General features: G+C 40.6%; 6 protein-coding genes and 1 pseudogene across 9 annotated transcripts; 4 read left to right on the top strand and 3 right to left on the bottom strand.

The window, feature by feature from the left end:
- The first annotated feature begins 11 nt into the window (after positions 1–11).
- LOC104827700 (putative two-component response regulator ARR19) lies at positions 12–1,760 on the top strand. The gene is made up of 6 exons (XM_010560922.1): positions 12–156; positions 269–421; positions 582–896; positions 998–1,083; positions 1,221–1,592; positions 1,749–1,760. The coding sequence occupies exons 1-6, from the start codon at positions 12–14 to the stop codon at positions 1,758–1,760; spliced, it is 1,083 nt and encodes a 360-aa protein (XP_010559224.1).
- Positions 1,761–3,436: 1,676 nt separating this feature from the next.
- Positions 3,437–6,339, top strand: LOC104827699. The gene is made up of 2 exons (XM_010560921.2): positions 3,437–3,834; positions 5,022–6,339. Exons 1-2 carry the CDS (start codon positions 3,582–3,584, stop codon positions 5,249–5,251), a joined length of 483 nt encoding a protein of 160 aa, XP_010559223.1. The 5' UTR covers positions 3,437–3,581; the 3' UTR covers positions 5,252–6,339.
- Positions 6,340–11,150: 4,811 nt separating this feature from the next.
- On the top strand, positions 11,151–14,388 carry LOC104827671. The gene is made up of 6 exons (XM_010560890.2): positions 11,151–12,163; positions 12,239–12,538; positions 12,654–12,764; positions 12,853–12,912; positions 12,999–13,418; positions 13,494–14,388. The coding sequence occupies exons 1-6, from the start codon at positions 11,633–11,635 to the stop codon at positions 13,980–13,982; spliced, it is 1,911 nt and encodes a 636-aa protein (XP_010559192.1). The 5' UTR covers positions 11,151–11,632; the 3' UTR covers positions 13,983–14,388.
- Positions 14,242–16,629, bottom strand: LOC104827672 (transmembrane protein 205-like). 2 transcript variants are annotated; one of them, XM_019200674.1, is made up of 4 exons: positions 16,487–16,629; positions 15,532–15,686; positions 15,065–15,284; positions 14,242–14,616 (listed from the first exon to the last, which is right to left on the bottom strand). In XM_019200674.1, the coding sequence occupies exons 1-4, from the start codon at positions 16,535–16,537 to the stop codon at positions 14,401–14,403; spliced, it is 642 nt and encodes a 213-aa protein (XP_019056219.1). In that variant the 5' UTR covers positions 16,538–16,629; the 3' UTR covers positions 14,242–14,400. The 2 variants fall into 2 exon arrangements, with proteins under 2 accessions (XP_019056219.1, XP_010559194.1); XM_010560892.1 differs by lacking the exon at positions 16,487–16,629 and having other exon boundaries at positions 14,248–14,616; positions 15,532–15,776.
- A 925-nt stretch (positions 16,630–17,554) lies between these two features.
- LOC104827669 (bZIP transcription factor 53-like) lies at positions 17,555–20,409 on the top strand. Of its 3 annotated transcripts, none has more exons than XM_019204234.1 (2): positions 17,555–18,189; positions 19,874–20,409. In XM_019204234.1, exons 1-2 carry the CDS (start codon positions 18,084–18,086, stop codon positions 20,206–20,208), a joined length of 441 nt encoding a protein of 146 aa, XP_019059779.1. In that variant the 5' UTR covers positions 17,555–18,083; the 3' UTR covers positions 20,209–20,409. The 3 variants fall into 3 exon arrangements, with proteins under 3 accessions (XP_019059779.1, XP_010559190.1, XP_010559189.1); XM_010560888.2 differs by having other exon boundaries at positions 17,556–18,199; positions 19,884–20,397; XM_010560887.2 differs by lacking the exon at positions 19,874–20,409 and having other exon boundaries at positions 17,556–18,713.
- Positions 20,410–21,937: 1,528 nt separating this feature from the next.
- Positions 21,938–23,203, bottom strand: LOC104827668 (cytochrome c oxidase subunit 5C-2-like). Its single transcript, XM_019204238.1, has 2 exons — positions 23,132–23,203; positions 21,938–22,362 (listed from the first exon to the last, which is right to left on the bottom strand). Exon 2 carries the CDS (start codon positions 22,329–22,331, stop codon positions 22,131–22,133), a length of 201 nt encoding a protein of 66 aa, XP_019059783.1. The 5' UTR covers positions 22,332–22,362; positions 23,132–23,203; the 3' UTR covers positions 21,938–22,130.
- LOC104827698 overlaps positions 22,342–23,632 on the bottom strand; it is a 3,746-nt pseudogene continuing 2,455 nt past the window's right edge.

Below are 23,632 nucleotides of genomic sequence, written 5' to 3'. Positions count from 1 at the left end.
TAACGTCGGACATGGACGCAGCTCTTGTCCCGCGACAACCTTCCGGAACCGAATTTTCAGACGAGTTTCCGGCGAATGTTAGGATTCTGGTCGTCGACTCCGATTTAAACTATCTTCTCGTATTGGAGAGTATGATGAAACTATACTCCTACCAAGGTACGTACGTATAATTTTAATGAACTCTCCAAGTATTGAATGGCTTAATTACTTGTGGAAATTAGGTTATGATATGATATACGTGTTAATACTAAATTGTGTATTTCATCAGTGACGTCATGTCATGACGCGGAAGAGGCAATGTCGTGTCTTAAAACGGGCAAGGAAAAGGTCGACATAGTGATGTGGGATCTTCATATGCGCGGGACAGATGGACTCCAAGCTCTCATCGCCGTTCGTTCCCGCATGGACCTCCCTTTTATTAGTAAGATCTCACACTCACACGCTCTTTTTTTTATCTAGGGATGCAACACGGGCTGAGTCGACCAGGTTCGTCTTGAATAGATCCGAGTCACCTCGTTTTTGGTCCTGTTCGGTCGCGTCCCATTTCTTAAAATAAATATATTAATGTGGGGTGTGGTCAGTTATGTCAACGGACCACGAAAGGGAAGCAGTGATGAAAGCGATGATGTACGGCGCTTGTCAGTATTTGGTGAAGCCTGTGAACAAGGAGACCATCGCGGTCTTGTGGCAACACATTGCTCGAAAGACCCGAACCCGTCCGGTTCGACCGTTAACCGATCAGACCGCCGGTTCGGTACGAGACAAGATTACTACCAGAGCCGGCGAAGAAGAAAACAAAGGGGAAGAAACAGCGGCTTCGAAGAAAAACCGGATGACGTGGACTGATGACCTTCACCAGAAGTTCCTCCAAGCTGTCAACGTAATCGGAATTGAGAGTAATGATGAAATCTCCCTCTCTCCTTCTTGTTCTTCGTTTTTTTAGGGTTTTCATGTTACTCTTTTCAAACGCAAACGCAAACGCAAACGCAAATCGCAGAAGCGGTTCCGAAGACGATCCTGAAATGCATGCAAGAAATGAAAGTCCAGGGATTGTCCAGGAACAACGTCGCCAGCCACCTTCAGGTACTACTCACCAGCTTTCTCTCTATCTCTCTCTCTATATATATGTATGTATGTATGTATGTATGTATGTATGTATACATCTTTTCTTGGGTAACAAGAAATTAATTACAGAGATTTGCATGGAAATTGAAATGCAGAAGTACCGCTTGAATCTCCAGAGAAACAACAGACATCCTCAAGAGGATTACACGTGTTTCGCAGAATCAAAACCCTCGTCGTCGATGTTGGATAATCAAAGCAACATCCTTAACACTTATCTCAGAAACCATGTCATGAACTCCATGACGGCTCCGGAGCTTCCAAACAGATACATGACCATGAACAACCCGTTCATTCACAACAATCATCATCATCATCAGCATCTTCTTACACAGTATCCGTATCCGTACATGGACCAATCCGTCATATACCAACCTCATCCCAAGGAAGAATTCAGCCACCCTATGGTCACCGATACGCCCATTCTTGATTATGACTCCGATCTTCTCCAAGAGCCTTTCCCCTTTCAGGTAACTCTAACCTTTGGATTTTGTTCCTTCTTTCTCTGTTCAAGTCAAGATCTTTTCCCGTGCATTGTTTTTACTTAGTTTTTTTTTATGCAGTGACTTCTTTGAATGGGCAAACACGAATAGCATACCCTTTTCGTGTGTGTTTTTGGACTGAAGAAACAGTTATAAGCATTATTATATATATGGATCGTTTGTGTGTCTAGAAGACTAGAATATCATAATTGTTTTTTTTTTCCTATGTAGATAGAAATATATATGAGTTCTGTTTGGTCATTGTGTTGACGTGGTCACATGATATTTAACATTTATCACAAAATTATATATAAGAACCGAATTCGAATCAAATATGAATCGAACGGAATCCTATATAAAATCCAAATTTGAACCTAATTAATCGAATCAAACGAAGATTTTTATATAAAAAAAAAGAATCCAAATCCAACAAAATCTAATCAAATTCCATATAAAATGCAAATGGATATAATTTATAAAATATTATCAAAATATAAAATTTGTAATGTAAGATATATTAATTTATAAATGAATTAAATTAAATAGGTTTAGTGGGTTACCCTAATCTATTATAATGGTTAGGTCAACCCAACCCAATCTAGCTATACTAAGAAGGAATTGCTTCCCTTGTCTTACCACTGGCGCCAGGCATTACTCTCAGTGGTTGGATGATTTAATGGATTGGGTTAATTAATTGGTGGTCTAAACCTCCCGGTAATAGAGCAAATTGGCTGTTATATTTAAAAGCCCAATCAAATGAGGCCCACTTCAGCCCAAACATTTGTAGTTTGCAATAACCAGACCCAGATTCTTAAAATGGGCCTGGCCCATTAACCATAGTTATTGGGTAGTGAACATTAGGGCTTTTAATTAGTAAATAAATGCCTTTGGGGTCTATGTGAACCCACCACGTGCCGCCACGTATTGTCCGGAAATTTGTTACCCAAAATGCCCTTTCCCAATCGATTCGTTTGCCCCCCGTTTTGTCTGATTTAATTATGTTTGTTATTTGTAGCTTTCCGTTCTCTCTGTGATGTATTTGACTATCCATTTTGACGTTCATGTTTTTATCAATTTTTTTGCCAATTGTATTTTTTATATTAGTAATTGTGATTTGACTTTTTAGTTCATATTTTAAAATATTTCAAATTATATTTAACTTCTTTTCAAAAAATGTAATCATTTTTAAATTATAAATTATTTTTTTTACGAGAGAAGAATTTATGCGTTTTAAACACATAGTATATATAACTTTATGTATGATTACATGGTTGATTGAATATTACGTGCCCATATATACAAACTTAATGTCATATGGGAAAAGAAACGAAAATTGAGTTTCAATATACATTTCTCATATTTTTTTTCCAACACAATATGCATTTCAATTTTTAAAAGATCTCAAATTCTGAAATTTTATCTCTAACTATATGGCTTATGATTGAATTGAAACCTGATATAAAAATCAAACAAGGAACTGAAATAGAAGCAACCACCACCACCATGTCATAAACCTAACTAACTCCGAAGTTGCAAGTTAAATATGAACAAATGCATTTAAATTAATGGACCCCATCGTACTTGAATACAATGGTAGTGTTGAAATTAAAAAGAAGGAAGAAGGGTATAAAGGGTAAATAGGCAAGGGTTGGCCGTGGGCAGAAACGTAATTTAACAGTGGGGTAGAATAGAAACAAGACAAGTTGATGGGACGTTGTAAGGAGAGCACATACGTTGTAGAATATTTAGAAATATTATTTTAATTGATTTTCCTTTTATTGTCAGAATCTGAATTATTTATTTTATTATTTTGAGAAAATAAAAGAGAAAAAGCAGCCTCACTGGACTGGATTGTATTATATGACCTCGAATTCACCTCGCTCCCCGCGCTCTCTGCAGAAACATTTCCTTGTAACAGAAGCTAAAAATCCCCGCAGCCATTGATCTCCATTTTCTTGTTTATCCATTTCTTTCGTCATGGTTATCTCACAGAGCGTCGGCCATGGCGATCCGGAGCCTGCCGACTCTTCCGACACGCCGCGTTTCACCGACGACCTCGGCTCAGCTTGCTCCACGCCCTTCGTCAGCGCTCCGTCGAGCCCCGGCCGTGATCCCTCGCCGGGGTACTTCTTCAGCGCTCCGGCGAGTCCCATGCACTTCGTCCTGTACTCTGCTCCGTCTTCCGCCGCTCGTGCGGCGTCAGAGTATCCGCAGCTACATGGACCAATCCGTCATATACCAACCTCATCCCAAGGAAGAATTCAGCCACCCTATGGTCACCGATACGCCCATTCTTGATTATGACTCCGATCTTCTCCAAGAGCCTTTCCCCTTTCAGGTAACTCTAACCTTTGGATTTTGTTCCTTCTTTCTCTGTTCAAGTCAAGATCTTTTCCCGTGCATTGTTTTTACTTAGTTTTTTTTTATGCAGTGACTTCTTTGAATGGGCAAACACGAATAGCATACCCTTTTCGTGTGTGTTTTTGGACTGAAGAAACAGTTATAAGCATTATTATATATATGGATCGTTTGTGTGTCTAGAAGACTAGAATATCATAATTGTTTTTTTTCCTATGTAGATAGAAATATATATATATGAGTTCTGTTTGGTCATTGTGTTGACGTGGTCACATGATATTTAACATTTATCACAAAATTATATATAAGAACCGAATTCGAATCAAATATGAATCGAACGGAATCCTATATAAAATCCAAATTTGAACCTAATTAATCGAATCAAACGAAGATTTTTATATATAAAAAAAGAATCCAAATCCAACAAAATCTCATGTAAAAACCAATTCCGAATCGAAATTAAAAATCTTATGTAAAACCAAATCCAAAATGATACTAAAAAAAATTAACCAAACTCGAACATAATCTAATCAAATTCCATATAAAATGCAAATGGATATAATTTATAAAATATTATCAAAATATAAAATTTGTAATGTAAGATATATTAATTTATAAATGAATTAAATTAAATAGGTTTAGTGGGTTACCCTAATCTATTATAATGGTTAGGTCAACCCAACCCAATCTAGCTATACTAAGAAGGAATTGCTTCCCTTGTCTTACCACTGGCGCCAGGCATTACTCTCAGTGGTTGGATGATTTAATGGATTGGGTTAATTAATTGGTGGTCTAAACCTCCCGGTAATAGAGCAAATTGGGTGTTATATTTAAAAGCCCAATCAAATGAGGCCCACTTCAGCCCAAACATTTGTATTTTGCAATAACCAGACCCAGATTCTTAAAATGGGCCTGGCCCATTAACCATAGTTATTGGGTAGTGAACATTAGGGCTTTTAATTAGTAAATAAATGCCTTTGGGGTCTATGTGAACCCACCACGTGCCGCCACGTATTGTCCGGAAATTTGTTACCCAAAATGCCCTTTCCCAATCGATTCGTTTGCCCCCTTCCGGAAACCCGACGAACGGCATAGCGAAGCGGCGGGGTCTGCAGCCGTCGGCGCACGAGCTGCATTACACGGCGAACAGAGCTCAGGCAGAGGAGATGAAGAAGAGGACATACTTGCCGTACAGGCATGGACTCTTCGGCTGCCTAGGGTTCAGCTCCAAAAGTTACAGTGCCCTAAACGGGTTAGCCCGCAGCTTGAACCCCGTCTCGTCCAGGTAAATCAAACCCAAAATTAAGCCATTAAATCCCATATATATATATATATAATCCGCTGTATAGATTTTGCTTTCAGGAAGGAACCTAAGCCCATGCCTACATAGTCTATGTAAGATATTATTGTATCAGTTGATATTCTAGATTGCCGTCTAAATTCTGTATAGTTCATGGGAGGCCCACAAAAAAAAAAACCCTTGGTTTCCGCCATGGACGAGTGGAGGCCATTGTCTAATTCCTCTGCTTCCATCGCGCTATTTTTACGCATTAAATCTGGCAAATAATTTGCCCTTTGCAAACCCAATTCAGAACCCTAAGATTCCATAAATGACTCTCGAAGACTATGGAGGCTCCATAATGGAGCTAGTCCCGGTACCTGTAAGCCTCTCTCTCTCTCTCTGGTGGTTTCAGAGAGCCGTGCAATAGTTTTGGATGTACCGCGAGCTCTATTCGTGCAAAGGAGGAATGGTGAGTGTGAAAGTGTGAAGGCTGTTTTTCCAGGATCTTTTGTCTGATTGTTAACATTTGTGTAGATGCATGTGGATTCAATTGGTCATCGTATTGGACTTTTGCAAATATTTGTTCCCTTATTTCTTCTTGATTTTTTCTTTATCTGACAGCAACTTTGATAATAATGCATCATCCCCATGACCACGAATGAGAACCCCACCATTCTAATCCTCCTACTATTGGGGTTGCCTTGCCTTGTTGTTTTCCAATCTTATGTATATGAGCTTCGGTATTTTTACAAACTACACACACACATACATATATATATATATGTTATGTAATCCATTTGCTGAATCTATAACAGACCGTTTTCACTATTCAGAGCCTTTGAATCAGGGTTTCTGAGCTTGTCATCATGGTCTGCAACATTGCTTCGCCATATGAAAGAAAGAAAATTGAAAGAGTGGCAGCGCATCGATTATGTTGAACCCCAAGCAAGTGCTATTTTAGGAATCTTTGGTATTCACATTGATTGATACTCCGTTGCTGACATTATTTTCTCTGTCATTGGTTGGATGGTACTACAAAACACCATTAGCTGTCTAAAAAAAATTCTGAAATACAAGATAGATGATCGATCGATCCCCACATGGGCTTGTCCCGAATCTGATGCTGCGTGTATATATATATATTATATATAGAACAAAATGGGCTCTGTGTGTATCCAATGTATAGATATGAGACCCCACATGGGGATGGTTTATGAGTTGTCCTGAGAGAATGCAGTTGCAAACAGTGGCAGCCTATGGCTATACTTATGAGCCCACCTTCTGAAAAGGCTCTGTTTTTTTTTCTGAAAATGATTGTGGGGGGTGGGGCCTTTATATTTCGTTTTCTCCTGTAAGAATAATTAAAAAAAAATTGAAAGCATGGGTTTTTATTTATCTTGGGATATATGGTGATGAAAGAGGTTAAATGTGATTGTTTAACCCATTAGAATTTGGAACCAGTGGTGGTTTTACATAGGAGATTAACTGTCATGTCCTAAAAAGATGGGACCTTTGACGTGGCTTTTTGTTCGTTTGTTCGTTGCTATTACCTGTAGATAGATAATGCATAGAATTGCATAAGATAATCTTAGGATGTGGTGATAAAGGAGGTTAAGGGGGCTATGCCCCTACCAAAACTGTAGCAAACAAATGAATTGACCGACCCGTCATTTCATTGACAGTGGATATGTCTTCAGGAGCAATCTGTACTTGAAAAAAAAATAAAAATAAAAGAAAAGGAAGTCATAATCATAAATAATCCATCTGGGGACCCCACGAGTGAGGCCCACTCTGATTTGGAAAAGTAGGCCCATATAATTAATTTTGAGCCCTTTGATGCTTACACTTTGGGCCCTCTATTTTCATTTACATTTTGCTTTTGGGCCTATAGAATTATATATATATATATATATGTACGTATCCTAAATTTGCAGTTGGGATATGGTATGCTTGTTTCTTCTTTCTGTCTTTGTTCATTTACGATTATTCACAGCTCAAAGCCCATTGCTTTCATCGATCATCCATTCGAAGCCCATTAGCTGATTCGCGGGAGCTACTTCATGTAACTGTAAGTAAAACGGCGTCGTCCGGTAGAGCGCGGGCAATTTTCCACGTGGCGGTACTTTATTGGCTGAAACAATCACAGACTGAAACTCCGATTACACGTAACCAGAATTCTGCGTTTCGAATTCTAGTTCGGCGGAAGAAGAACGAAAGCATAAGCGAACGAGAGACGAAGAAGAAGAGTTCAGCCGATCAGAAGGGAAGGGGACCTTCGTCTACTCGAAATTGGTGGATTGTCGTTGTCAACGAGGTTGAAGGGAACCTAGGAATTGAAGATCTCGGAGAGATCCGATTCTCTCCTGATCTGCATTTCCATGGCCCTTCAGAGTTCGAAGCTTTTTTTCGTATTGTTCGCCCTTTCCTACGCAATCGACGTCCTTGCCGGGTAAGCGTTCTTCCTATACTTAACGAGCATCGATGCGCGTGTTCTGGTGGGAAATGTGTGCATATATGCTTCTGATATAGCGTATATGTGAATGCTTAGGCCCGCGTTTTACATGGTCTGAGATCTTCGACGATCCAGGAAGAGCTATTACGATGTACTGCAAGCGCCGAGAGGTGCGTCTGATGAACAGATCAAGAGTGCTTACGGGAAGCTCGCCTTGAAGTATCACCCAGACACGAATCAAGGAAGTGAGGTAGCAAATCGTACCGTTGATTTCAAAATGTTGTAGCTTAGGGTTGTCTGGCTCTCTGGGACATAACTGTGAGTTTTGGACAGTGGTTAGAGAACATACAAAACATTTGTGTTAATTGCCCTAACACAAATGTTTTTTTTAAACGAAACTCTGCCAATGCGCCTATAACAATTTACAACCTAATTTTATAAACTTTTTTTAATCTCTCTCCTCCTCCAACAGTAACAAACTAACTCGCTTCAATTTGGGTTTTAAATGTTTAAATTGTGTATTTTCATATGTATATATATATATATATTTATTTATGAGGGGATGAAGAGGTAGGTTTCAAGTGGCTGGTCCCACCTCCCCAGGAACGTGGGAGAGCCAGGGTCTTTGGGGGAGCCAGGTTCTTTGGGGGCTTCGTCGCCTTCCACGTGTCCCTGAATCTCGCTCTCCTAAATTCACCTAGAAAGATCCCAACCCCCCTTTCACCTGTTCGACTTTAATACGGTACTCTGCTTCCCAATCTAATCCCTAACCAATCTTTAGATTTCAAATGAATATAAGGAGATGAATCCGAATTGGTATTGGTCATCGTATTGGACTTTTGCAAATATTTGTTCCCTTATTTCTTCTTGATTTTTTCTTTATCTGACAGCAACTTTGATAATAATGCATCATCCCCATGACCACGAATGAGAACCCCACCATTCTAATCCTCCTACTATTGGGGTTGCCTTGCCTTGTTGTTTTCCAATCTTATGTATATGAGCTTCGGTATTTTTACAAACTACACACACACATACATATATATATATATGTTATGTAATCCATTTGCTGAATCTATAACAGACCGTTTTCACTATTCAGAGCCTTTGAATCAGGGTTTCTGAGCTTGTCATCATGGTCTGCAACATTGCTTCGCCATATGAAAGAAAGAAAATTGAAAGAGTGGCAGCGCATCGATTATGTTGAACCCCAAGCAAGTGCTATTTTAGGAATCTTTGGTATTCACATTGATTGATACTCCGTTGCTGACATTATTTTCTCTGTCATTGGTTGGATGGTACTACAAAACACCATTAGCTGTCTAAAAAAAATTCTGAAATACAAGATAGATGATCGATCCCACATGGGCTTGTCCCGAATCTGATGCTGCGTGTATATATATATATAGAACAAAATGGGCTCTGTGTGTATCCAATGTATAGATATGAGACCCCACATGGGGATGGTTTATGAGTTGTCCTGAGAGAATGCAGTTGCAAACAGTGGCAGCCTATGGCTATACTTATGAGCCCACCTTCTGAAAAGGCTCTGTTTTTTTTTCTGAAAATGATTGTGGGGGGTGGGGCCTTTATATTTCGTTTTCTCCTGTAAGAATAATTAAAAAAAATTGAAAGCATGGGTTTTTATTTATCTTGGGATATATGGTGATGAAAGAGGTTAAATGTGATTGTTTAACCCATTAGAATTTGGAACCAGTGGTGGTTTTACATAGGAGATTAACTGTCATGTCCTAAAAAGATGGGACCTTTGACGTGGCTTTTTGTTCGTTTGTTCGTTGCTATTACCTGTAGATAGATAGTGCATAGAATTGCATAAGATAATCTTAGGATGTGGTGATAAAGGAGGTTAAGGGGGCTATGCCCCTACCAAAACTGTAGCAAACAAATGAATTGACCGACCCGTCATTTCATTGACAGTGGATATGTCTTCAGGAGCAATCTGTACTTGAAAAAAAAATAAAAATAAAAGAAAAGGAAGTCATAATCATAAATAATCCATCTGGGGACCCCACGAGTGAGGCCCACTCTGATTTGGAAAAGTAGGCCCATATAATTAATTTTGAGCCCTTTGATGCTTACACTTTGGGCCCTCTATTTTCATTTACATTTTGCTTTTGGGCCTATAGAATTATATATATATATATATATGTACGTATCCTAAATTTGCAGTTGGGATATGGTATGCTTGTTTCTTCTTTCTGTCTTTGTTCATTTACGATTATTCACAGCTCAAAGCCCATTGCTTTCATCGATCATCCATTCGAAGCCCATTAGCTGATTCGCGGGAGCTACTTCATGTAACTGTAAGTAAAACGGCGTCGTCCGGTAGAGCGCGGGCAATTTTCCACGTGGCGGTACTTTATTGGCTGAAACAATCACAGACTGAAACTCCGATTACACGTAACCAGAATTCTGCGTTTCGAATTCTAGTTCGGCGGAAGAAGAACGAAAGCATAAGCGAACGAGAGACGAAGAAGAAGAGTTCAGCCGATCAGAAGGGAAGGGGACCTTCGTCTACTCGAAATTGGTGGATTGTCGTTGTCAACGAGGTTGAAGGGAACCTAGGAATTGAAGATCTCGGAGAGATCCGATTCTCTCCTGATCTGCATTTCCATGGCCCTTCAGAGTTCGAAGCTTTTTTTCGTATTGTTCGCCCTTTCCTAAGCAATCGACGTCCTTGCCGGGTAAGCGTTCTTCCTATACTTAACGAGCATCGATGCGCGTGTTCTGGTGGGAAATGTGTGCATATATGCTTCTGATATAGCGTATATGTGAATGCTTAGGCCCGCGTTTTACATGGTCTGAGATCTTCGACGATCCAGGAAGAGCTATTACGATGTACTGCAAGCGCCGAGAGGTGCGTCTGATGAACAGATCAAGAGTGCTTACGGGAAGCTCGCCTTGAAGTATTACCCAGACACGAATCAAGGAAGTGAGGAAGCAAATCGTACCGTTGATTTCAAAATGTTGTAGCTTAGGGTTGTCTGGCTCTCTGGGACATAACTGTGAGTTTTGGACAGTGGTTAGAGAACATACAAAACATTTGTGTTAATTGCCCTAACACAAATGTTTTTTTTAAACGAAACTCTGCCAATGCGCCTATAACAATTTACAACCTAATTTTATAAACTTTTTTTTAATCTCTCTCCTCCTCCAACAGTACAAACTAACTCGCTTCAATTTGGGTTTTAAATGTTTAAATTGTGTATTTTCATATGTATATATATATATATATTTATTTATGAGGGGATGAAGAGGTAGGTTTCAAGTGGCTGGTCCCAACTCCCCAGGAACGTGGGAGAGCCAGGTTCTTTGGGGGCTTCATCGCCTTCCACGTGTCCCTGAATCTCGCTCTCCTAAATTCACCTAGAAAGATCCCAACCCCCCTTTCACCTGTTCGACTTTAATACGGTACTCTGCTTCACAATCTAACCCCTAACCAATCTTTAGATTTCAAATGAATATAAGGAGATGAATCCGAATTGGTTTAGTTTAATTCATACTTTATACTTTCGCCTCTCAAGATTCAAATTGCGCCGCATCAAAGCGTGTCAAAGTTTGGTCACCTGTTTCCGTGTGTGTGTGTATATATATATACATGTGTACTGTATGTATATGCAGAGATCTCTGTCAACGAAGAGTATTGGTTGATCCGCCGAAGACAGGGAATCTAGCAAAACGACGAGAAAGCCGTTCAAAGTATCAGGGAGCACGCTAATCCCTGAAAATTCGGACTACGCCACGCCTCCTTTTTTTCTTCTTCTTCTGTCTTTATCTAGAAACATACGTTAGAGTTCTACGCATATACGTATTTGTATACGTTATACGTATAGGCGCCTGTACGTGGGGATCTTTCTTCTGTCCTCTTTTAACATATAAGGAGGAAGGGAGGAGAGGAGAGGAAGGGGAGGAAACATGGATGGCGTGTGCTTTAAAATGTCGATGCAGGGATTATCTACGAAGATCCCGGTGGGCTTGCCTCGCGTTGGTCCGATCGGCTGTTCCATGGAGGACAAACCCACGGTGGCTCCGCCGCCGGAGAAGAAATCGGCGTCGTACGGGATTCCTCTGAGGGCACGGCGGCTAGAGATCCCATGGCCGGTTGGAGGCGAAGGAGCAAATTGTGAAAGGGAGAGGAGAAGGAGCACGGAGGAGATCGGAGAAACGGAGAGGGGGCAAAAGGGGAACTGGGTTTTGAAGATTTTGCAGGTGGGATCTCTCTGGAGGAAAGAGGAGACAGTGACAGTGGAAGACGATGGAAGACACGAGTGTGAGTCCTGCAGTGGTAACGATGAAGAAGGAGAGGGAGAAGAGGAAGAAGAAGAGAAGAGAATCAATGGGGAAGAGTTTAGGAGGATGCTGAGGAAGGTTCCATTGTCTGAAACTCGACTCTTTGCGAAAATGTCCTATTTGGGGAATTTGGCTTATTCCATCCCTAAAATCAAGGTGACTCCCACTGACCCGCCACCAAAAAACAAAAAAAAAGATGGCTATTGACTTCGTTTCTGGCTTTTTTTTCAGCCGGAGAATCTCTTGAAATACGCCGGCCTTAGATTCGTGACATCCTCGATCGAGAAGAGGAAGACTGATGCAGGAGAGGAGAGAGAGAAGGGAGAAGAGAGGAGGGAGGATGGAGAAGAGAAGAAGATGATAAGCCCAACTGCCGCGTACAGAATAGCTGCTTCAGCTGCGTCTCGTCTGTATTTGCATTCGAAGAGTGTGATTCCCTTCAGATCCTCAAGACCCGTGGATGATGAGGCTGACGCCAACTCATCTCTAATGGCGACTGCTGACTCAGTGACGGCCGTTGTGGCGGCACAGGAAGAGGTTAAGCAGGCCGTAGCCGATGATCTTAAATCAACACGCTCTCCTCCCTGCGAGTGGTTTGTCTGCGACGACGACAGCTGACTCAGTGCCGGCCGTTGTGGCGGCACAGGAAGAGGTTAAGCAGGCCGTAGCCGATGATCTTAAATCAACACGCTCTCCTCCCTGCGAGTGGTTTGTCTGCGACGACGACAAAAACGGCACCAGATTCTTCTTCATCCAGGTACTTCCATCTTTTATGGGCGTGAACATGTTCGATGCTGATGATGATGGAATGTAAAAAAGGTTTGAGAGGATGAACGCCTTTGCAGGGATCGGAATCATTGGCGTCCTGGCAAGCTAACCTTCTATTCGAGCCTGTTCCATTCGAGGTATCGTCTCTTTCTCAAATTCTTTGGAATCACTCTTGTCGGATCATCATGAAAAAGCTTAAAACCTTGATGCCATTAATTTCCAGGAACTAGATGTGCTTGTTCACAGAGGGATTTATGAGGCAGCGAAAGGGATATACGAGCAAATGCTGCCTGAAGTTCATGCCCACCTCAGTTCCCGTGCCAAAAACCGAGCTTTTCTCCGGTTCACTGGCCATTCTCTCGGCGGAAGTTTGTCTTTGCTTGTGAATCTCATGCTTCTTATCCGGGGCCAGGCCCCGGCTTCTTCTCTTCTTCCCGTCGTCACTTTCGGCTCGCCTTGCATCATGTGTGGAGGCGAAAGGCTTCTTCAGAAACTCGGGTTGCCCAAGTCTCATCTCCTGGCAATAACCATGCACAACGATATCGTCCCCAGGGCCTTCTCCTGCATTTACCCTGACCGTGTTGCTCGGATTCTCAAGGCTGTTAATGGAAAGTTCCGGAATCATCCATGTCTAAACAAGCAGGTAACTTTCTCTCCTTACATTTTCTACCGGTTTAAGATCCTTATCCATCGGCTCATTCCCTGCCTGATTATGCAGAAACTGCTGTATTCTCCGATGGGGGAGCTTCTAATTCTGCAGCCCGACGAGAAATTATCGCCCCCGCATCCGCTGCTTCCTCCAGGCAGTGGTCTCTATGTCTTATCGTCTACATATACAGATACTGGTGAAGCAGAGAAAGAGCTTAGAGCTGCAAAGAGAATGTTCTTGAACTCACCTCACCCACTAGAGATTCTCAGCGACCGTTCTGCTTATGGTTCAGAAGGAATCATCAAAAGGGACCATGACATGAGCTCTTACCTGAAAGCCTTGAAACACATGATTCGGCAAGAGCTTAAGCGGATGAAGGTGGAGCAAGAACATCGACGGGTCAATTTCTTTCTAGCAGCTATTCTACGCAGAGGGAGAGAATCACTGAAACTGGCTAGCGGGATTGTCGCATCAAGGGGTCTTCAACTGGTGGTCATGCTTTTTCTCCCGGTAAGATGGCTGGTTGTGGGCGTCTATGGTGTAATCTCCCATCATTGACAACCATATCTTTGTTTCTTCAAGGGTCTGGTCCTGGAAAGTGTAGCTGGGTGATTCTTTTTTCATATTGTCCAGCTACCCTGCAGAAGGTTGATATCAATCAACAGATGTAAAAAGTGGTTAGAAGTTAAAGTCATAGGCTTAAGATCCACCAGATTCCTTCTTTCCGCGAAATCTACATCTTGATCAATATATGTGGGACGGGATTCTCCAGTACAGGAGATAACACAGACTTTGCACAATCTCTATTACGATACCATACCACTGAAATATATTGGGTCTTCCATTGATATGAGAAAGACAAATCTTACATATGGTTTTCCGCTGAAATGATAAGAGATTTATTCGCAAGGGAGTATATATGCCCAACCCTGTTTCTCTCCAAAGATACAACATAGCAAGGAGAGAATCGGCAAAACTAGAGATTGATCTTCCCAGCTAGATACCAAGAGTGTATGGCAAGGCTACCAAAGGACATGATATTGGCTAGTGATGATAGCCCGTGAATCATTCCGAATTTCTTGTTCATGGCAGCTAGCTTTGGGTTACTCTTTGCGACCTCTTGGTTCTTGGACCACCCGATTTCTGTTCCGATGCTATTCTCTTTCTCCACTTTGTGCCTTTGCTTCATCATCTACATAATGATGATACAATGCCGACAATGATAGAACTCAAGCATTAGAAACTACAGAAATACACAAGTCATAATAGATGGACAATAGTGAAGACAGCTTGATGCCAACAAAGAAAGGAACAACTTGAACAAGGAAGATCAGACATGGATGTTCACCACTGTGACTGTTTACTGTAACATCAGCACAAAAAGAAAGTGCACCCAACTCCAAACGAGCAAAGTGAAACTAAGAACCATGGCAGAACAAAAAGACCACCGATAAACACCTTTGCCCATATCGTTTCAAGGATAATTGAAGATATAAATTTACATATTACAGCCTGATTATGAAGCGTTAGGAATCAAAATTGATTCAAAGAGGATTAGCAAATAGCAATAGATGATCGCACGAGGAACACTTTGAAAAGAAGCATAGAAAACATAAGATGGGAGTTGGGCAGACGCGTACCTCGATAGTCATGGGCGTAAATACTAACAAATTGGAGAGATTGAAAGCAAAAGCGGACAGTAGAAACCCTAGCTGATACTTCTCCACTGCAGAAGAAGACTTCCATGGGTGCAAATAGCCAAAAGCAGCCAGTGAAATCGCGCAACATATACCCACCAAAGTGAAATACGCCGGAAACATCTTGCTTTGAAGGTTACCAAACTGATGCCTCGGCAAATTCCTGGTGAGATGAAATTAACAAGGAAATCAGCATAGCTCAGTTTTCATTCTTACACCATCACGTAAATTTCCCCTAAATCCAATCACCGATGCCCTCGATTAGTTCTAAGAGATAAAACTGTCTCGATCATTCCTCTCTCAATTCCGTAAGAAAACGAAGAAATTGAAGTAGGAGAAAACGGAATCCCTACTGCATCACAAACACAAATTATATAAATCGCAATTGGAAGAGAAGAGAGAAACGTAACTTGAACATGATGATGCCGCCGATGAAGGTAACCCACAGAGCAGCGCCCCAAGCAGTGGAGAAGCTGAGGAGATGGGCCAGCTTCAGCAACGCCGTCACCTTTGCCGGATTCTCTCCGTCCGATTTCGATCCGAAAATTTCCGGTGAGAATATCACCCCCACGGCCAAGAACGCCACTGCTGCTAGGAGCCTTGTCAGCCACGCCATTTCCCTCTCTCTCCCTCTCTCTCTCTCTCGCTATCGTCGCGGAAGTACGAACGAAGACGAAGACGATGACGCCTCGCGTTTTTTTTGGTACGGCAAGATGATTAGGTGACCTATGCGAAATTACTATAGAGCCCCTGTATTTTAATGCACCTTTGCCTGGGCAAGTATGTGAGTTCGAGGGCATTGATGTAAATTCCCATTTCATTTTGGAAGTTCCGCCGTGAGATTTTTTTTATCTAACACGTGATTAAATCAACCAACCAAAGATTTTGATATTTTTTCTTCTTACGGTTTAACCAAAGAAATATATTCACTTTAGGATGCACCAAACTGCACAATGAAGTTATATGTATGCAACATGCATATAATATACATGGAGGTATGAACTATGAATTAAGACAGGTTCTGGACTACTCGCATTTTTTTTATAATGGTGATGCGGTTCATTTATGCTTTTATTCCTCATGTCTCGATCATTCCTCTCTCAATTCCGTAAGAAAACGAAGAAATTGAAGTAGGAGAAAACGGAATCCCTACTGCATCACAAACACAAATTATATAAATCGCAATTGGAAGAGAAGAGAGAAACGTAACTTGAACATGATGATGCCGCCGATGAAGGTAACCCACAGAGCAGCGCCCCAAGCAGTGGAGAAGCTGAGGAGATGGGCCAGCTTCAGCAACGCCGTCACCTTTGCCGGATTCTCTCCGTCCGATTTCGATCCGAAAATTTCCGGTGAGAATATCACCCCCACGGCCAAGAACGCCACTGCTGCTAGGAGCCTTGTCAGCCACGCCATTTCCCTCTCTCTGTCTCGCTTTCGTCGCGGAAATACGAACGAAGACGAAGACGATGACGCGTCGCGTTTTTTGGTACGGCAAGATGATTAGGTGGCCTATGCGAAATTACTATAGAGCCCCTGTATTTTAATGCACCTTTGCCTGGGCAAGTATGTGAGTTCGAGGGCATTGATGTAAATTCCCATTTCATTTTGGAAGTTCCGCCGTGAGATTTTTTTTATCTAACACGTGATTAAATCAACCAACCAAAGATTTTGATATTTTTTCTTCTTACGGTTTAACCAAATAAATATATTCACTTTAGGACGCACCAAACTGCACAATGAAGTTATATGTATGCAACATGCATATAATATACATGGAGGTATGAACTATGAATTAAGACAGGTTCTGGACTACTCGCATTTTTTTTATAATGGTGATGCGGTTCATTTATGCTTTTGTTAGGTCAAATATTTTATAATTCAGTTGTGGAAATGGTATTATTATCGAGTATTCTATTCCCATCTCATCAACTTATTTATCCGTAAATGGTGTTTTAAACAAAAATAAAGAACAAATCAACAAAATTAATGGGAGACCGTATTTTATATCTATATATATATATATAATTAATAATCAGTAATACCGTAACAGTATTTATTCCTCGTCTCTGTGTATATGTCTCGTATATATCTACACATATGAACAATTAGCATAAATGGCATCTGTGATTATGATGGTGTATATATATATATGAGATATATATTGGCTTATATATATATATATATTCCATTTTCGGAGAAACAGGAGAGAATATTCGGAGAATACCAATTTACAAAAAACGCGATTCCTTGGTAAACACTAAACATAATCAGCGCTGGCGTCAGCGCTTGCGTCAGCGCTTGCGTGGGAAAAAATATATTATTCACGGAATCATCCTATTTTTCTAATTGCCAGCTCATCATTTTCCCCTTTATAATCCCTTCCCTGGGTTTCCCACGACCTTCTTTCGTCTGGCTTTCGAATTTAGTGTTCTTGTTTGGCGGCGTTGCGCTCAGCTAAGTTTTCTTCTCTTTCGATCTCCGTTCGATTTCGATCCAAGAGAGTCTCGTTTCGTTTCCCTCTTTCCTGCTTTCGATCCGCCTCTCTTCCGTTGTCAGATCTGTCTGAGTTCGATTTAGATCTAGGGTTCTTTCGTTTGGGATTTTGGTTGTTGGTTTTGGGGATCGGGTGATGAGTTAGGGGTCCTGTGAAAACACAAATGATTCTAGGTTTTCTATGAGCTACGCGATCCTAATGCGTCGGATTCGTATTCTGCACTCCTTCTCGGTCGTGTTCCTCTACTGGTTCTATGTTTTCTCATGAATTGATCTCATCATCCTGCCTGATCTGATTCTTCGATCGTGTTTTTTCGGAGATATTCGTTTGATCTAACTCAATTATTCGTAGTTTAGGAAGCGGAAGATAAATCCTTTCTACAATCTCAAAATAAACTCATTTTGCGTATCTAGTAGTATAATATTATCGTTGAATTTTGGGGAGAAAAACAAAGCAAGTCAGCACATGGGATCGGTGCAAAGGCAGATGAGCTCGGAATCAGAACTTGATCCGAGGTACGCGACCATAACGGACGAGAGGAAGAGGAAGAGGATGATTTCCAACAGGGAATCTGCTCGGAGGTCTCGCATGAGGAAGCAGAAGCAGCTGGAGGACCTGAGCAATGAAGCGACCACTCTGAAGAACGAGAACTCCAAGGTCTCCGAGCAGATTGGGGCAGCTACGAGGAGGTACACCGATATGGAGGCGCAGAACAACGTTCTGAGGGCGCAGGCGTCGGAGTTGACAGATAGGCTGAGGTCGTTGAACTCGGTGTTGGAGATGGTTGAGGAGATGAGCGGGATGGCTCTGGATATTCCTGAGATCCCTGAATCTATGCAGAACCCATGGCAGATTGCCTGTCCAGCGCAGCCGATAATGGCGTCTGCTGATATCTTTGAGTTCTGATGGAGCTCGGAGTTGCTTCTGGGCCGTGGAGTAGTCGTCCTATGTCTTTGCGAGTCTAAAGCTTTGGTTTTTTTTTGGTTAAAATATCGTCTGTTCTTTCTCTTTGCGCCTCTGTGGTATTTTTCAGTTTAGGTAATGATGGGTCGATTCAGCATTGTGTGTTCTACTGGATTTGGAAATCGGTAAATGTCATCATGTGTCAGCCAGAATGCATATCTATTTGCATCTTTTAGGGGTTTGTTTGCAATTCTTTCTGTCAAGAAAGTGGTGAGCCAACTAAATTGGATCCATCCATTCCAGTGATCAAGTATCATTGTATCCGTCCAAAATCCTAATACATACTTGCATGGCCAAAACACGTCATTTCAAGTTTCGGTTCAGATCATTTCAAGTTTCGGTTCGGATTCTATTTTCTTTGTTCTAAAAAAACTCATATTTTCAAAAAAATTATCGTTTTCTCGATTATTTTTTTTAATCGGTTCGGTCTGTAAACATCTAGAACACAAGCCGGTTGTCGTAAATATACAATCAGAAGAAAAAAACGATTATTTTTTTTAATCGGTTCGGTCTGTAAACATTTAGAACACAAGCCGGTTGTCGTAAATATACAATCAGAAGAAAAAAACAATTATCGTAGTTCAGGCGGGTCCCCGTGCTGTGTCATTGGCGACCACAACCATTTTCCTTACTATTATTGTTGGTTCTCTTTGATTTTTTATTTTCTTTTCAAGAGAGGATTTAGGCGTGGACCGAATCCCTTATCATCTTAAGACCAACCACAAGCTTCCGCGTGTAAGCGAGGTCTAGATATTTTAAAATGTTCTTCTTTGTTTTTGAAAAAAAAATATCCCAAAAAAAATTGTGAACTTTTTAAATTTTATAAGTAAATGTATAAACTTTTAATTCTATATAAAATTATACAAATTTATGGTAAAAATACATAAAAATATACGAACTTTAAAATTTTCCGTATAAATGGACACAGAGTTTAATATTTTTGTATATTTATACAAAAAAGAATTAAAATTTACATATTTTTATATAAAATTAATAGTTCATATATTTATTTACTAAAATTTTAAAAATTATTTATTTATTAAATTCAAAAATTTTATATCTTTTTAGTGATATTATTCCCTTTGAAACAGTTAACCATCTTAGTTCGTAATATTCGGCTCCGATCATAGTAGTGTAGTAAATGATGGGCCAATCGGTATTCTTGGTTGAGTAGGCGAAAATCCATGTACGCCCCGGAGACAGACTGATCACGTGGGAAATAGCAGCTGAACGAGGACAGGAATTCCCGGGTGAGCCGCTCGTAGGTCTTCTCATGTGCGGAGTATAGGAATCTGCTCGGAGGTCTCGCATGAGGAAGCAGAAGCAGCTGGAGGACCTGAGCAATGAAGCGACCACTCTGAAGAACGAGAACTCCAAGGTCTCCGAGCAGATTGGGGCAGCTACGAGGAGGTACACCGATATGGAGGCGCAGAACAACGTTCTGAGGGCGCAGGCGTCGGAGTTGACAGATAGGCTGAGGTCGTTGAACTCGGTGTTGGAGATGGTTGAGGAGATGAGCGGGATGGCTCTGGATATTCCTGAGATCCCTGAATCTATGCAGAACCCATGGCAGATTGCCTGTCCAGCGCAGCCGATAATGGCGTCTGCTGATATCTTTGAGTTCTGATGGAGCTCGGAGTTGCTTCTGGGCCGTGGAGTAGTCGTCCTATGTCTTTGCGAGTCTAAAGCTTTGGTTTTTTTTTGGTTAAAATATCGTCTGTTCTTTCTCTTTGCGCCTCTGTGGTATTTTTCAGTTTAGGTAATGATGGGTCGATTCAGCATTGTGTGTTCTACTGGATTTGGAAATCGGTAAATGTCATCATGTGTCAGCCAGAATGCATATCTATTTGCATCTTTTAGGGGTTTGTTTGCAATTCTTTCTGTCAAGAAAGTGGTGAGCCAACTAAATTGGATCCATCCATTCCAGTGATCAAGTATCATTGTATCCGTCCAAAATCCTAATACATACTTGCATGGCCAAAACACGTCATTTCAAGTTTCGGTTCAGATCATTTCAAGTTTCGGTTCGGATTCTATTTTCTTTGTTCTAAAAAAACTCATATTTTCAAAAAAATTATCGTTTTCTCGATTATTTTTTTTAATCGGTTCGGTCTGTAAACATTTAGAACACAAGCCGGTTGTCGTAAATATACAATCAGAAGAAAAAAACAATTATCGTAGTTCAGGCGGGTCCCCGTGCTGTGTCATTGGCGACCACAACCATTTTCCTTACTATTATTGTTGGTTCTCTTTGATTTTTTATTTTCTTTTCAAGAGAGGATTTAGGCGTGGACCGAATCCCTTATCATCTTAAGACCAACCACAAGCTTCCGCGTGTAAGCGAGGTCTAGATATTTTAAAATGTTCTTCTTTGTTTTTGAAAAAAAAATATCCCAAAAAAAATTGTGAACTTTTTAAATTTTATAAGTAAATGTATAAACTTTTAATTCTATATAAAATTATACAAATTTATGGTAAAAATACATAAAAATATACGAACTTTAAAATTTTCCGTATAAATGGACACAGAGTTTAATATTTTTGTATATTTATACAAAAAAGAATTAAAATTTACATATTTTTATATAAAATTAATAGTTCATATATTTATTTACTAAAATTTTAAAAATTATTTATTTATTAAATTCAAAAATTTTATATCTTTTTAGTGATATTATTCCCTTTGAAACAGTTAACCATCTTAGTTCGTAATATTCGGCTCCGATCATAGTAGTGTAGTAAATGATGGGCCTTAGCCCAAGCCCACAAAAGTTGGTACGTTCATGGCATGGACATACTCGACCTTTTCAAAGGAACCATAACCATGACCTTGGAAACCGCTTCTATCCAGAATATCTTTGATCGGGGTGGCCATTTCGGTTATTAACCGAATAACCGAGCTGAACCGAACCGAATAAGATATAACTGTACCCGAACCGAATCCGATATCTAAATCGAACAGTCATGATTTTCTTAAACCCGAAAAACCGAAAGCGAAACCGAACCGAATAAAAAATAACCGAAAAAATCAAGAGAATAACCGACAATTTCTTTGGAAAATTGAACTTTTTTACCAAAACCGAACCGAACCCGAACTAAAAAATAACCGAACCGAACCAAACCGGAATTTATATAAAAACCGAATGGTTATAGTTTTTCTATAACCGAGATAACCAAACCCGAATATAACCGAACCGAAACCCGAATTGACCACCCCTAATCATATGGTCATTCTGGGGACATTTGGAAAAAATTATGTGCAGAAATAATTTTAGTAATAGGAAGATATTTTGGATAATACTGATCGGTTTAATAAAAAAAAGGATCAATCTTTCAGAAGTGATCCTTCTATGAAGTACAAAAGCAAAACCAATTTGTAAATTTCTCAAGGAGCAACCGTCCAAAGTAAATATGCAGTCAAAACCCTTATTTCTTACAAATCTGATCTCACATTGTGTTCATCTGAGATCTCTGGATAGAAACCGAAATGGGGGAAAACAAGAACAAGATCATCAACCCAAATGCAGAATATCTTGTTAAGAGGTCATTTTACTCTTCGGCGGAGGAGGCAACGACACTGATCTCACCCTTCTCGAGCAAGTCATAGAAGGCTTTTGTTTTCCTCTGCTCGTTCCAGTGATGCATCTTCCACAGACTACCAGCTGCCAACCCGAGCGTGATGCCAATCACTATCTCCTTCACAACACTCGGCCCTTTCAAGGTCGCGTGAGCAATCTTGTGACCCGCCATCTCTTTCTTCTCAATCTCTCAATGTATCCTCCTGCCACAAGTGTAAACAGTATATGCTCACTAACCAGCAAACTTTGCAAAATATATATACAGATCGCATGACTGTCTCTTGGTGTGTTGTCCATTTGAGCATTTATATACACATAGCGGAAGACACACACATGCGAGTGTATATGGTTTTGGCTTCCTATTCTGGACATATTAGCATGACTCAGTCAAGATGAACCACAAAGGTTCTAAGCTAAGAACACGGATCCTTGTTCATGCGTATCGAAAGATCGGCTCCTTACAGGGTATGAAACATAAACATGAAGGATTAACATATCCAGAGATCATTTTCTTATCTTGGTATGCACACATATCTCTATACAGGGACACATATAGATCATTCAACTCTCTACATATACACATAAGCATCCAAATACACTCCCAAAAAAACTGATATTTCGACAGGTTTGCCTTCTGAACCAATCAGACCACTTTTGTGAAATGGCAATGGCATACAAGATGAGATTGACCCGCCTGAGAAATAATCCCCTTTTAACGTTCGATTAACAACAATCCTCATGAAAATTCCCCGAAAAATAACTGACCCCAAACAAATCCACCACAGAATCATCTGAACCCAATCCATCAGATCTCAACCACAGGAAATTGAATCGATTCGAATCAGATAAGACGAGAGGAGTAAAAAGATGACTTCTCGGGATACCTATCAAGAATATCTAATCGAGAAAAACCAAAATCTAAGAAATTTAAACGTTCAAGGGACGGGGATCAAGAGGAAATTTAGGGTTTACCTAATCGAACTTCGGTGGTGGACGATGGAGCACGACGACAAGAACACGGAAATATTCAACTGCGGCACCAAGTAAATCGCTCAGCCAGCACTTCAAATGATTCATAATCCAACCCGATTTTTATTGGGCCACTAGGTTCAACCCATTAACGGCCCATCTTATTTTTTTTTCACTGGCAAGTGAACATGAACAAGTAACAAGAAGCGGACGAACAAACGCCTCGTAACTAAAGAAGATGAAGAGATGTTCACGCTTATTATTATTATTATTACTATGATAACGGACAATTCTCGGTTCTGGATATGTCTAAGTCACTGGCCTGAGAAATAAAGACAATGTCAAGTGTCTCTCCCACTCTTGTATAAACAATGATCACAGCGAACTGTATTATATGATCAGAAAGCTCAAGTTCCTCCCTTTCTACTGAAAATGGATCAAAAGTCAGTCTTTCAAGGAAAAAAAATGGCGGCTGGTGAAGAAAAGAAATTAGCCGGTGGAAGC

This window comes from Tarenaya hassleriana, unplaced genomic scaffold, assembly GCF_000463585.1.
Source record: "Tarenaya hassleriana unplaced genomic scaffold, ASM46358v1 Cleome52, whole genome shotgun sequence".
NCBI lineage: Eukaryota > Viridiplantae > Streptophyta > Magnoliopsida > Brassicales > Cleomaceae > Tarenaya > Tarenaya hassleriana.
Note: the sequence above shows the minus strand (reverse complement) of the source record. Positions and strands in the feature narration are given on the sequence as shown.